The sequence below is a fragment of the Erigeron canadensis genome, chromosome 9 (genome assembly GCF_010389155.1).
Source record: "Erigeron canadensis isolate Cc75 chromosome 9, C_canadensis_v1, whole genome shotgun sequence".
Lineage (NCBI taxonomy): Eukaryota > Viridiplantae > Streptophyta > Magnoliopsida > Asterales > Asteraceae > Erigeron > Erigeron canadensis.
The window spans coordinates 16334143-16350222 of NC_057769.1; the positions used below are offsets into that span (position 1 = coordinate 16334143).

At 37.9% G+C, this 16080-nt stretch overlaps 1 protein-coding gene across 1 annotated transcript; it reads right to left on the reverse strand.

The window, feature by feature from the left end:
• Positions 1-733: 733 nt before the first annotated feature.
• LOC122583276 lies at positions 734-2837 on the reverse strand. The gene is made up of 2 exons (XM_043755698.1): positions 2486-2837; positions 734-1479 (listed from the first exon to the last, which is right to left on the reverse strand). The coding sequence occupies exons 1-2, from the start codon at positions 2835-2837 to the stop codon at positions 734-736; spliced, it is 1098 nt and encodes a 365-aa protein (XP_043611633.1).
• Positions 2838-16080: the final 13243 nt, after the last annotated feature.

Genomic DNA, 16080 nt, shown 5'->3' on the forward strand with positions numbered 1-16080 from the left:
GCTACTATGCGGGTCGAACGCGTATCAATCATGCGTCCTACCGATATCTTAGAAACATGTTTGACAATACAAATACAAATACGAAAGCAACCATATTGGGCATATAAAACACAAAAGTAGCAAACTACTACGTAACTCAAACAAGTAGTGGGAAACAACCCAGACAAACATACATATAAATAAGAAATGACAAAACCTGAAAAGATCCCGATTGAGCCAAGGTAGTAACTACTTCTAAACAACCTATGGAAAAAAAGGACCTTAGGCCTCCTAGCTATCCTAATCCTAATCCTCTCACCTGCTCTTCCAAACCAATAAACTAGTCATAAACCCCTAGCCCTCTAGATAAACTCTCATTGGTCATATTCTCCGACAGCCATTTTGGGGGAAACAAACACAAGAGTAACCTCCCCCCTCGGTTTAGGCCTCTCGAGACACAAGGCCAAAAACCCCTACGAAAGGTCACAGAGAACCAAAGTCTAAATAAAAAGTCTACTTAATCTAAAACCCATATGCCTTACCCTCGCATTCCACTACCTCTACCTGGAAGCTCCTCTAACGCATTCGGAATTCCGTACTTCCACCTCCATCTACCTACCACTCTTCCTGTCATGTCAAAGTCCTCTGTAGCGTAGTTAAGCCACTTCTCTAGGCCAAACCCTCACAAATCTCCTTTGACAAGGCAATATGGGAAAAGAAGACTATCTAGGTCGCCCAAAAGTCCTACCCTAACCTAATATTCTACTCTAATCCTAGTTCTCCATGTCGTCTTATCCGACGTCATGTCCTCCGACAGGCCAAGTTCTATTAGATCCTTCGCTAATCGATCCTCCCACATCATCTTTGGTCGTCCCCTTCTTCGTATGCCGTCCACATGAATAGACTCCGCTCTCCTTAGTGGTGCAGTTTCATCCCTACTCCTAACATGACCAAACCATCTCAAACGCTCTTCCCTTAGCTTGTTAATGATGGTCCCTACTTCAAGTTCTGCTCTAAAAACTCCCGTCGGGATCCTGTCTGCTAAGGTCTTCCCATAAGTCCACCTTAACATCCTCATCTCAGCCACCTCTACTCGAGCCGCTTGGGCTTTTGTCATCCCCCAACATTCTGACCCGTATAGCATAGTCGGTCTAATAGCCACTCTATAAAAATTCCCTTTCAGCTTTAGCGGGATCCTCTTGTCACACATGACTATAGTAGCTGCTCTCCACTTCATCCATCCGACTTGGATTTGATGTGTCACGTCTTCGTCTATCCCCCCCGATTTGTGTATCACTGATCCCAGGTATCTAAAAGACTCCTTCGGACGCAATATGTGGCCCCCATTGCTAATAACCTCATCCCCATTTTGTCTTATATCCTGGTTATCGAAGTCACATCTAAGGTATTCTGTCTTTTCTCGGCTCACACACAAACCATGGTCTTCAAGGGCTTCTCTCCATTTCTCTAGCCTCTGGTTTAGTTCCTCCGTCGATCTCGCTATCAGCGCAATGTCATCGGAAAAAATCATACACCACGGTAGTTCCTCCAGTAGGCCCCTGGATAGTTCGTCTAAGATAAATGTAAAAAGGTATGGGCTAATGGGGGTGTTCACGGTCCAAGAACCGAACCGAACCGGGTGTTTATAGGACTGAATCGAAAACCGGGAATGCAAAAAAATAGAACCGAGGACCGGACCGATGTTCTCGGTCCGGTTCGTGTTCGGTTTATAGTTTGGTTTGTCGGGTTGATAGGTTGGACCGAACCGAGTCATTTAGTATGAAAATTATAAGCTGAAGTGATGGACGACACCTAAAACATGTAACTTAGATGTATATTAAACTATTTGGACGTGAATGACTGAGTTCTCAACTATCTAACATGACATATTACATATACATTTACATAATGACATGAGTAGATTCATAAAGATAAACACATTCACATTTTACATTACATATTAGTCTTTCAAATCAAATTACACGAGTAGGTATATATAATATATATACACACATCTATACATGATGACATAATATTGACACACATGAATATTGAAGAATCACTAATCGCATATTCACATACTACGTTAATAATGATAAAACGAAGGCTTACTGTTAGTCACTTAGTTGATCTTTCCTTTCGATGGCAATATTAAAGATTGTTTAGGGTTACTGGAAGTTTGAAACTTGGAGAAAAAGGCTATCAAAAAGTTTACGTATACAATGCTATGTGATATGCTAATAAAAAATAATTATATGTATGCTTCCTAAATAAGTGGAAGACATTTATACATCCGTTATTGTATTTATACTCATTTCGGTCTAATTCTCGGTTTGCTCGGTTTATATACGGAACCGAACCGAGACCCGAAAAGGTACAATATACTAAATCGTGGACCGGACCGTTACCTTCGGTTTGGTTTGGTTTTTGTTCAATATCGGTCCGGTTCTTCGGTTTTCTCGGTTTGGACTGCAATATGAACGCCCCTATGGGCTAAGTGCCGAACCTTGGTGTAGGCCCATATCTACCGAGAAAAGTTCCGTGTTCCCCACAGGGGTTCGAACACCGGTCCTCGCCCTATCGTACATATCCTTAATAACCCTCATGTATCTCCCGGTAACCCCTTTCGCTTGTAGCGTCCTCCAAATCAGCTGTCGTGGTATACTATCGTATGCCTTTTCCAAATCTAGGAAGGCACAGTGTAGCGCTTTTTGTCTTTCCCTATACTTCTCCATAAGGCTTCTGGTGATGTGAATAGCCTCCATTGTCGACCTACCTGGCATAAAACCGAATTGGTTCTCTGCTACCTTTGTAACCCTTCTAAGCCTCATCTCTATCACTCTCTCCCATAGCTTCATGGTATGACTTAGGAGTTTAATGCCCCTATAGTTGCTACAACTCTGCACGTCCCCCTTGTTCTTATAGATAGGTATGACCTCGCTAAGTCTCCATTCTTCTGGCATTTTTGCACTTGTCCAAATCTTGTTGAAAAGGCTTGTCAGCAAGCTTATCCCTACATCTCCCAAGCATCTCCATGCCTCGATAGGAATTTGGTTTTGACCTGTTGCTTTGTTTCTCCCCATCATCTTTAGGGCAAGCCTTACTTCCTCTTGGCTGATCCTCGGAGTATCGTCGTTGTCGCAGCATATGTCTGAGTGAGTACTGTGATCGATTCATCCTTTACTTCGCCCTGACTCTCTCCTATTAAATAGATTAGCGAAGTACTCTTCCCATCTTTTCCTAATGTTTTCCACCTTCACAATGCTCTGTCCGCTTTCATCCTTTATATAGATGACGTCTCCTAAATCCCTACGTTTTCTCTCCCTTGCTTTAGCAATTCTGAATATATCGTTTTTGCCTTCCTTGGAGTCTAGTTTCTTATACAATTCTTCGTACGCTCTTTCTTTTGCTATAGCTACAATCTTCTTTGCCTCTTTCATGGCTTCGTAGTATCTCTGCCTAGCCAAGGACCAGTCCTCATTTGTCCCGTTTTGCTTGCTCTTGATAAGTTCCTTAAAGCAACTAAGTTTTGTCGCAACCTTGGTCGGGACCTCTTCACTGATCCACCAAGATTCCCTACCCCCTTTCCGCTGACTGAAGAGCCATCTGGGCATACTGAAAAGAAAAAGGCCTGACTATGATATTGTACTTGTATTTATTTTATGTTGATAAAATTGTAACTTTCCTCCAGTTGATGTTTGTAAATAAATGTTGCAATTCCTATTTTTCGCAAGTACTTATCCAGATTAAGTCTAGAAATTAAAATGTACAAACTGGGAACACTGATGATCTATAAAGTGGCTCTCCAGAAATTTAAATTAGACTTAGTCAAATTTTTTCAAGGATTCTTCAAGCACAAACTTGTATAGATACAAGCTTGAAAATCCTTGCATAATTTCTAAACAAATAGGGGGAATTTGTTAGGTCCAGATTTACTGGACTCGCTCCAGACGTAACTACTAGAGCCCTCTGAAGATTTGTCCAGAAATTATGTGAAGACCAGTGAACAACTTACTTGTATAGAAATCTGGATTCCACCAGATTTGTTCACTGGACTTCACTCCAGTCAAGATCTCTCCACTGAAGAAACATTCTCACTGAAGTCAAAGACTGAAGTCTGAAGAAAGAAGTCTAACAAATAGCGGAGCTCACTGGAAGACTTACCAGATCTCCTGACTAGAGTTCTTGTCAGTGTTCTAGACCTTACAAGTCTGAACACTGATTACGAGGAATTGACTTTATGCCTTTACATGCCTTTAACCGGACAATCCATTTGTCTTTTGTTAAAAGCCTTACACGCATGTAAAGGTGGTTGGTTAATTAAAAGACAAGTCACTATCATGTGACTTTATTCTTGTACTTTAATCAATGCTTTTAAGGAATTAATGTAATTTCCTTAAATGCATGTAACCATATTTGTACGGCAAAAACAATATTATATTTATTCTTTTTGCCTATAAATACCAAGTCACTTCCTCGTCCAAAATACATACTTTTGCAATTTGGTGCCTTTGCTCAAATATTCTAGATCTAAACAGTCATACTTCACAACTTTAAGAAGTACGAGTCATTTTTTGCTCTACCCAATGAATCATTAACTGGTACCTACACCAGATTTATGTCTATCATAAACCAGTTAAGAGGGCTTGGGGTAGAGAAGGACAAGGACATACTTCTTAAAAAATTCTGTGATATTCTTCCTTCAAAATGGTCTCATATGATCGTGGTCTTGAGACAAGGTAAAACTTTGCATTCCCATACTCTGTCATCTTTGTATGGAGCCTTCAGATTCACTGAAGTGAATCAAGCCCAAAGAATTGAGGCAGAAAAATATGCTATTAATCATGCTTCCAGTAGTTCCCTAGTGGTTAGTCATACTGAACCACAATGTGCAGCATTAATGTCTTCCGAGAATGTATTTTCTATGAAGAAGATGATGTCTGAATTAATGGATTTTGGAGTCATGAATAATATCTCTCCAGATTATGATGAAACTGACAGTGATGATCTAATGGCTATAATGGCTAAAACGTTTAACCGTTTCAAAGCCAGGGCTAACAGACCCACTGGACACAATGCACCCAGTTCTTCCACTGATAAGACCAATTTGACATGCTTTAAGTGTGGCAGAAAAGGTCATTTCATGAAAGAGTGCAAGTCCAATCAGTTTGTCTCAGAATCTGGTCCATCAACTTCTTATAACAAGCCTGATGATAGCTACAGATTAAAATACAAAAAGCTTAAGGCTCAAATTGCTCTCATGTCTGCAGAAAAAGATAATAATAAATGCATGGTGGCAAAAGAAGAATGGGTTCCCTCTGATGACTCATCAGTCGATGATGAAGAGGAAAGAGATTGTTGTTACATGGCTCTAGCTGATGAAGAGCATCTGGTGAAAGAAGATGTCACATCTGGAAGATGGGTGGACATTGTCATTAAAAAGGTAATAGATTATGACAAAGAAACTGATCCTGAGTTAAAATTGGACATTGCTGAAGCTTTAAACTCTGATTTAATGTTTGTGGAAACTGTTCGTTCAGAAATGTCAAATAATTTTGAAACAGATTTTTCTGAAATGACAAACTTACAATCTAAGTTAAAAGAATTGCAAGATATTGAACTAGCATTCAAAGCACAAGTTTTGGTTACTGAACAACTGGTCCAAGAAAAGGAAGAACTGGAAAATCTTTTATTAAAAGAAAAACTTGTTATCCAGTCATGGCTTGAGACCAAGAAACCATATGATGCTGCACGTAACCAGTACCCCTCCCAAAAACGTACATATCTAGGGGGTGATGTTAATGCTGCTGCATTAATACCTGTTGTTGACCGACTGCCTGAAGTGTTAAAACCTAGCACTATCTATGATGAACCAACAACACCCAAAACTTGTATTATTCCTCCTGTTCAATTGTTTGAGGTTAAGACTGGAGCTCCACAGATGAATGCTCCAGTCAAGAAGGTTAAACAGAATAAACCTTTGCCTCAATCATCTTCTAAAGAACCACAGGTTCAGAAAAAGAAGAATGTTGTTCCTCCACCTAAGCCAAAAGTACAGTCAACTGGAAAGGCTATGGTGTCATCTGAAAAAAATATTTTGTTAAGGTTGGAGAGTCAGTTTCAACTACTGGCTCGTCAAGTTCAAAGTTGTAATGCAAGAATTAACAATTTTGAGGGTACTTAATCTGGCCCTAAACAAAATACAAAACCTTTTTCCAAGAAAGAAAAATCGAGCACACCTGTTGATAAGCAAAAGAAAAAGGTTTCAAAACTGTCAGCTCCAGTGGTGTTTACTGAGAAACCCACTATTTTTGAAAGTGAAATCAACCAGATACCTGCTGGGATCCATCCTTGTGGATCCAGAGAACCCATCAGTCGATGGGTTCGCAAACCTTTAAACTAATAATATGGTGGATGTGTAGGGCGATCGAAAGAAATATATTTGGTATCTTGACAGTGCTGTTGGCAGGACAATGACCGGATGTAAGACCTTGTTGGAGGAGTTCGAAGTTTCAGACGGACCCTCCATTACTTTTGGAAATGATGGTTCTGGAAAGACTAAGGGATATGGTGTTCTGAACAATGGTTAAGTCAAATTCAGACGAGTGGCTTATGTAAATGGGTTAAAGTATAATCTCATAAGTGTGAGCCAGTTGTGTGATGATGGCTACCAGGTGTTATTCAACATCTCTCAAGGCATCGTATTTAATAAGGATTGCAGGTAGTATTGATTGCTCCCAGAAAAGGGAATGTGTACATAATGGATATGGAAAGCTCTCCTTCAGAGCAGTGTTTCTATACCAAGGCTGATGAAGACACAAACTGGCTATGGCGTAAAAGGTTGTCCCATTTAAATTTCAAAACTATCAACAAGTTGTAACACCCCAACTAAGGCGGAACAATGAGATGTACAGAAAGTTTGACATTCGACTCCAAAGTGCAATGCAAACAATCATGATGCATATAAATCCTCAAAGCTTATGCTAATTCCTGAAAAGCATGAAGAAAAAGTGTCAACCACGAAAACGTAGTTGGTGAATGCATAGGTTTTTATATAAATCTTGGTACATCACCGTTTTAATACTTAGAAAATCGATTACTATTACATTTTGAAATACCCAAACCATTTGACCGTCAAAAATTCTCATATCATATTATCGAGTTTTTTCCCAAATACCACAATGTCATATCAAGACTTGGAAAAATCCATAATAAAATTTCAGGTTCTCATTTGTCAAATCATCATGAGAGAAAAAGTATATGAATCGATTAATCGTATACCATACCAAAATCATTCGGTTAACAAAATCGTTTCAATATCACCAATTTCAACGTCTTTCAAGAAATCATATGAGGGACGATACCCAATCCGTATGTTCGAACAATTTCCAATTATCAACAATATTAATATCAATTTCACTTAGCCACAAGGGCATAATTCAATATCAACTTCATTTAGCCACGAAGGCATAATTTACATAATTTTGATGAGTAAATGCTTGAGCCACTACTACTACCATTTTCAAGTCCAAGCTTTATAATACTTCTTATCTTTGCACAAGCTGTCAATCAAGTGCCTTACTTATACTTGGGGTCGTGTCGTGAGGACGACCGATTAAACTTACGTAGCTAGAACACCCTAATGGTCGGACTGGAAGTGATGGTCATCACGAAGGCAACCAACCTTATGTCAATCTCACTTAATTAACTTTTGTTTTATTTTGATTACACTTATCTCATGAATTTCGTTTAAGTGTTATGGGTCATTGTCAATTGGACCTTAGGTGTCATGGGCTTTTAAATGTCTTGGGCTTACATTAGTTATTGGGTTTTACCTTATTTGGGTTAGGTGCATAATGGGTCATAGTGGTTATTGGGCTATAAGGCTTATTGGGCCAAGTGGGCCTACTGATTTGTGATCCTTATGGGTTCATTATTTGGGCCGGCTTAGCCCATTATGGTTCTTAGTTCATTACATAGCCCATTATGCCATTTATAAGAATACTTACAAATTTTCTGTTTTATACTTTATTTTTAAGAAATGTTAGCTACTATTTTGGGGTCAAGACGAATTATTTGGACCTTCATGATTTTTACACAATGACTTATATGTATCTAGTATTTTTTTGAATTTTTGGTGAATTTTTAGATGATGTTGGTGTCCTTGAAAATTATCCAAACACAAACTGTCCCGAATGGGCATTGCTTGCGACATCAGAAGTTTTACAAAAGTTCTTCATGTTCTGATTGTTAGAAAAATCCCATGATTTTATTTTAACTTCAAGACACATTGAAATTACTTTCCACCAAGTATGACCTCCTGGAACCTTATGGATTAGGAGATAAAAATTGTTTAAGTTTATAAAATATTCAGACAAAATAACAGTTTGACCAGTTTCAGTAGAAAAATCATATCTTTCGTTTGGTTCAGTATTTTTGAGTAATTTCAGTTGGAGGTTAATCTTAACTCATTTGTCTACAACTTTTATTTTGAAAGTTTTTCTTGAAAATTCCCTCACATGTTCAGTTTATTCGTTACAAGACAGAAGATGGATTCTGTCAGCTTACTTTGTTTGCCCAATGCATGCCTTTACTTAATGGCTTCACCCAATACTTATTTTGACAAACCCAATACAATTTGTTCATCCTAATTCATCTCTTAATCTTTCATTAGTGTTTTCTCCAGATTTTATTTCATATTTTATAGGCAAATCATGTGATGAAAGTGATGAATTTATATTTGTGTTCTTGTGAATTCGGTTAGTGATTTTGATGCATTGTTTTGTCTTGAATTCTTATAAAATCCTTATTTCTTGTACTAACTTCATAAATCCCAGATTATAAACATGTATTTTAACATCAAAATATATATGAAATCATCAATTAAAGACCCATCTCAAATCCCAAATCAAAACAACTTAAACTAGTGCAAATCTAAGCATGCATGTAGTCATCTCATCATTTTAACAACAAATCTTTATCCATCTTCAATTCAACAACTTAAAAACATATTTTTATGAAAAACTCCAGAAATATATTCATCAAAATATATAAAAATATGACCATATTTCAAAGGAAAAATCACTTTAAAATCTATTTAATCTATGACAACACCTTTGGGTCTTAAACTAGTTGAATCCTTGAATCTTTCTTCTAGATTTCAACATGCATGAGCATGAGGAAGAAGATTCTATCAACTTGCCTTCATCAAGTGTATTTTCAAGAAGAAAATCAAAGAAAAACATGGTCTTTGATAAAGATATTTTAGTATATACAAAAACAGATAGATTAAACAAAGAGATGAAGATTTATACCCTTCTTGCATTCGGTTTTGGAGATGAATTTGGGCAGAAAATTTCATGGTCCTCTAAGCCCCATATGAACCTTAATCGAAGCTTAAAATAACCCTTAACCCTTACTTGAATCAACCCTTGCTTACTCCTTTAAAAACCCTTATTATTACTATAACTTTAGATTGATTTTTCTTTCCTTTTTGTTGCTTTCTTTGAACCGAAATGGAGAAGAAGAAGAGGAGGAGAGAATGCAGAAAATTTGAGAAGAAATGAGAGAGAAAAGGTGTTTGTGTGTGTGTTGGGAAGGGTTAGAGTGATTAAGTTGTGTGAAGGAGTTAGAGTGTGACTTTGGGTATGAAATGCCTTGGAAGTGTAAGAATAATGCATGCAACTAATTTTTGATTGGGTAAAGGCTTATGGGGGAGGGGGCCTGTTTTTGTAAAGGAAAATGGAAGGGATTTTTGTTTAAAATTTGTATTTTAAGTGTAAGTATGTATATATGTGGTGTATGTAAGTATTATATGTAATAGTAGGTAGTAAAGGTGCATGTATTCTAATGTTTACTAGCTTTTAAAGGTTTTAAAAAAAAAAAAATGTGGTATGCATACCTTTGTGTTCTAAAATTTGTTACATAATCCCATTAACAATATATTTGTATTTATATTAGACATGCATTTATGCACTTATTATTATCCAAGCATTTTGTACATAAGAATTTGTTATTATATGGTTAGGATGGTTATTATGTATTTGTGCTTACCTACACTTTAATTTGCTCGATGACTATATTGGTGGACATTCATGAGGATTCTTGATCGTTAACTCAACCTGTGCGTCTTACATTATTGTTTATATAACTTGACTAGTTAATAATAAAATTTTTGTTCCACGGTATTTTATTAAGTTCATTTAGAACTAATTTATTGGTTGAGATTTCCTTGAATGATAAAAGTTATTGTTTATGGCATTTCTAAGGAATCTCACCGTACCATAGGGCAATTATCACTATGCTTTGAATGTCTAAATGGTCAATTCTCTTAATGAACCTCTAGGGATTAAGACCTAGATAAGTCCAAGTAAATTATCCTAACCGAAATTTGAGGGTTGTTACACAAGTTGTCCAGAAAACAACTTGCAGATGGGATACCTTCTGTCTCCTTCAAAAAGGAAAGGCCATGTCCAGGATGTGAGATGGGGAAGCAGAAACGCACCAGTTTCAAGACAAAACAGAATTTTAGCATATCTGAACCTCTTCATATGCTTCATATGGATCTCTTTGGTCCTGTGAATGTTCAGAAAAGAAATATACCCTGGTAGTTGTTGATGAATACTCCAGATATTGTTGGGTAATATTTCTTAGATCAAAGAATGAAACTACTGCTGAAATCATCGCTCTTATCAAGCAAATTGAACTCAAATACAAGTGAAAAGTGTGTCAGTTAACAAGTGATAATGGAACAGAATTCTAGAATGCAACTCTGGAGAAATTCTGCACTGACACTGGCATCTTCCAGAATTTCTCATCAGCACATACACCAGAACAGAATGGAGTTGTAGATAGAAAGAACAGAACGCTGATAGAATCTGCCAGGAGTATGCTTGCTGAATCTGGTCTTCCTAAAATGTACTGGGCTGAAGCAATTGCAACCGCTTGTCATACTCAAAATCGCTCAGTATACCTGAAGAGGCACAAGAAGACATCCTATGAAATATTGAGAAATAGAAAACCAAATATTGGTTATTTTCACGTTTTTGGATGTCCAGTATACATCCTGAACGACTCCAGTCAGTTAGGCAAATTTGATGCCAAAGCTGATGAGGGATATTTCTTAGGATATTCAGCTATTCGCAAAGCCTTCAGAGTCTACAACAAGAGACTGGAAAAGGTCCAGGAGTCAATACATGTCACATTTGATGAGTCAAATGAAGCAATCAATAAAAGGCCAACCCTTAATTCTCCCTCAGAAAGTCCAATTATCTTTGGTGAATTTGATCCTATCAACTTCAATAAAGATTCATCTGAAGATGCTTCCAGTCATCTTGACTTGGAACCAGTGCAACTTGAAAAACCTTCCAGTAATACTTCATTTTATCCTTCAATAAGTTTCAAACTACCCTCTGAACTTGTTATTGGATTAGATGTTCGTACTACTCCTCCAGTATCAGATTCAATTGATTTTGAGTCAGTTATCCAAGAAATGCCTTTAAATGAAGAATTTCATGATGCAAATCATGATCTTACAGATTCTGATGAAGATTCTGAAGTTGTCTGGCAAGATCCTACTCCAGAAAATCAATTGAATTCTTGCACTGATATTGTTGTAAGAAACAATCCTGTTCAATACTCTAAGTGGACAAAAGCTCACCCAATCAACCAGATTATCGGTGACTCCAGTAGAGGGGTTCAGACCAGAAGTGCCTCTAATGAACAATGTTTATATGTCAGCTTCTTATCACTGATGGAACCTAAGAAGATTGACGAGGCAATGAATGACCCAAGCTGGGTGATAGCTATGCAAGAAGAGCTTCACCAGTTCGAACAAAATAAAGTTTGGAATCTGGTCCCTCCTCCAGTTGGCAAGAAACCAATTGGAACCAGATGGGTCTTCAAGAATAAAGTTGACGAAGATGGTCATGTGGTCAGAAATAAGGCCAGATTGGTGGCACAAGGGTACGTCCAGACAGACCTTGACTTTGAAGAATCATTTGCACCAGTAGCAAGGTTAGAAGCCATCAGAATGTTTTTAGCCTTTGCTGCTCATCATAAATTCAAGGTCTACCAGATGGACGTAAAAAGTGCATTTTTGAATGGAGAATTAGAAGAAGAAGTTTTTGTCAAGCAAACCCCAGGCTTCATTGATGAAAAGCATCCACATTGGGTATATCATCTAGACAAAGCACTGTATGGTCTCAGACAAGCCCCTCGAGCCTGGTATGATACTCTGACCAAAGACTTATAAGAAAATGGTTTCAAAAGAGGTGCAATTGACAATACCTTATTTATTCTTCGTGAAAGAGGTAATCTTCTGTTGGTACAAGTTTATGTTGATGATATTATTTGTGGTTCTACTGATGAATCTTTGTGCAAGAAATTTTCAAAAATCATGTCTTCAAAATTTGAAATGAGTTTAATGGGTGAATTAACATTTTTCTTGGACTCCAGATTAAACAAACCAGTGATGGTATTTTTATTAATCAAGAAAAATATGTTAGAGATATTTTAAGAAAATTCGATATGAACTCTTCACCCTCAAAATCAACTCCTATTTCTGCACCTTTAACAATAGATTCAGACCCTGATGGGAAGCCAGTGAACACCACTATCTATAGAGGCATGATTGGTTCACTAATGTATTTAACTGCCAGTAGACCAGATATAATGTTTGCAACATGTCTTTGTGCCAGATATCAGTCTAACCCAAAAGAATCTCATTTGGCGGCTGTAAAGCGCATTTTGAAGTACCTTAAGGGTATTCCCAGTTTGGGTCTTTGGTATCCCAAAGGCTCAGGCTTAGATCTAATGGGTTATTCAGATTCAGATCATGCAGGTTGTAAGATAGACAGGAAGTCCACTACTGGTGGATGTCATTTCCTTGGTGGCAAACTGGTGAGCTGGACTAGTAAGAAGCAAACTTCAGTCTCTTTATCCACTGCTGAAGCAAAATACGTGTCTGCAGCCAGTTGTTGTGCTCAGATTCTCTGGATGAAGCACCAGTTGCTTAATTATGGTATTAAGTATTCAAAGACTCCTATCTTTTGTGACAATATAAGTGTCATTGCTATCTCAAACAATCCAGTCATGCATTCCAAGACGAAACACATTGATGTCAGGTATCATTTTATTCGCGATCATGTAATGAAGAATGATGTTGAAATCCACTTTATTCCCACTGATAAAAAACATGCTGACATTTTTACAAAACCTTTGGATGAGAAAACTTTTCAAAATCTTGTCAGTGAGTTGGGAATGTTGAACCCTTAATCTGGAACCTTGTTATGAACGCCTTTATGACACTGGCAGGGTTCTTTGATTCCAGATTTATAAATCTATGCCAGTAAAGCTATCAAACACCTTTGTGATACTATCTTTGCACTGATAGATTTATGGATCACCATTCCAGGGGGAAGACTCAGACCACATTTTTTTTATATATATCTAAGTTTCAGGGGGAATTTATTAATTTAATTTCTCACTGGACAAATTTTTCTGAAAAATGTTTCTAGTACCTTGTAAATGTGTCCCTCTCATTAATACTGGATAAGTTGATGTGCATGTTTGAAGTAACTTTTGTTGCTTTGTAAATGTGTCCTTCTTATTTGTTTATATTAGTTGATGTGCGTGTTTGAGGATTACCAGAATGATCAATCTGGGTACTTATTGGAGTGTTCCTCCAGTGTACCATTAATGCATGTTCTACTGGCCTAATCCACTAGTGAAACTGGAGTGTCCAGTCAACCTCCAGATGCATTAAAATGAGTTTGTGTGTGTCAAATCATTTCTTTTTAATATTTAAGGATAGTGCATGCCAACCTTACAAATTTGTCATCTGGACAGTTACTGTTCAGCTTACGTAGCATGACACTTTCAATTTAAATGATGGTTTTTGTTACCTTGGGAAGACAAAAAGTTTTAGTGACCCATAGAGATTCCATCTGGAATCAATACCAGGGAGGTGTGCAGGCTGATGGGGCACACAGAGATAGTGGACGAGAATGGTCAGCTGCTCAGGAAGGGCACTGTATATATGAGCAGGCTGACAGACTCATGGAGATATTTCTTCACTCATCTTGTTGAGTGTTTGGGTGGCAGTTCTGGAGGTCTGGATCAGATTAACCAGACACAGCTCCAGATTGCTTACTGCCTATGGAATGGATATAGGGTAGACTTTGCCCAGATCTTTTTTAATGATCTGGTGGACAGACTGAGGGTCAAGAGCAAGAAGGCCTTCATTCCTTATATTCGCTTTCTGTCCATCATATTCAGAAGGGCCCTGAAGAATGAGTATAATGTAAATATAACTCATTTTTCAATGTGTGAATATCTGAGGGACCTCAACCAGTTGACCTCATCTCCTACTGAGGTCGACATCCCATCAGTGATACTCTATTAGTTCAGAATTCAAGAAGATGCAATTGCATCATCACCGGATGAGGAGGTTGCTGGTGAGCCTCATAATGTTGAGGAAATTGCTGATGAAGTTAATGCTGAAAGGGTACAACCTATTTCCCAGATTGCCCCAGATCTTCAGCAGCCTGGTGTGAATGTTGTTGAAATTCCACCTAACCCCACAAGGCCAAGGATTAAAACTCGTCATCTGAGGAGAGACGGAGTTCTGGTATCAGCCCTTCCAGAATCTACTCATCAAGATTCTGGAGAAATGGGTCAGGAGACTGCCCCAGTAACCACTTCCCCAGCACAAGTAAAACTTAAAAGAGACTGGAGTAAGAGTGCATCTTAATCGAAATCTTCAAGAAAAACTTAAAAGATGACTTGATTGCTCACCAGTTGGATATGGCCAGGCATGGGACTATGGATTCTTACAACGCTGGTAGGTTGGGCGTACAAATTGAAGTTTACAAGAAGATGAAGGATGATCCCAATCTGAAGAAGTGTCTGGATGCCTTAGATGATGTCTATATTCGATCCATGTATGCTCAGGATGAACAAGTATATGATTCTGAAAATTATGGGGTGAGCATACTGGATCTTATTGCCCAGAGAAGAGAAGAACTGAAAAATCTCCAGCAATAAGTAAGGAGTAATGCAACTGCTTTGGAGCATGAATATAGGAAGAAAGTCAAGGGTTTGCCCAAGGCACCAATCAAGAAAACCAAAGCTGCCAGAGATGCAGATCTCAGTACCTTCATTCCCTTGAACACAACTGAAAGAATTAATAAAGAAAAATTTCAACAAGTGGCTGAAAAGAGAAAGGTGTCAAGGGAAGTGGATGAAATGGTGAAAAGGGCTCAGACAAAGGAAAAGTATGAACATTTCTCACAATTTAGAGCTGATGTCCGATCAATAATGGGTGCTGAGATCCATCTGGCAGAAAATCATGATAACTTCTCTAAGTTCCATGTCAAACTTTTCAGAGAAGGGAACTTTATTGATGAAAAAAAGGACACCTCAATCAGGGGTTTTGGGTGGTCAGAGTTAAGAGAGATTGGGCTTTCATTTAGGGGTAAAGATGTCTCCCGGGATGTGAAATACTTTATGAAGAGGATTGGCAAGGAATGGATGAGGAAGGAGTTGATGGAGATGGAGCTGGGCTTAAGGACTTCTCTTACTTCGTCTTCATCTCCAGGTGGAAAGAGGAAGGCCACTGAAGAGCCATCTGGGCATGCTGAAAAGAAAAAGGTCTGACTCTGATATTGTACTTGTATTTATTTTATGTTGATAAAATTGTAACTTTCCTCCAGTTGATGTCTGTAAATATAAGTTGCAATTCCTATTTTTCACAAGTACTTATCCAGATTAAGTCTAGAAATTAAAATGTACAAACTGGGAACACTGATGATCTATAAAGTGGCTCTCCAGAAATTTAAATTAGACTTAGTCAAATTTTTTTCAAGGATTCTTCAAGCACATACTTGTATAGATACAAGCTTGAAAATCCTTGCATAATTTCTAAACAAATAGGGGGAATTTGTTAGGTCCAGATTTACTGGACTCGCTCCAGACGTAACTACTGGAGCCCTCTGAAGATTTGTCCAGAAATTATGTGAAGAGCAGTGAACAACTTACTTGTATAGAAATCTAGATTCCACCAGATTTGTGAACTGGACTTCACTCCAGTCAAGATCTCTC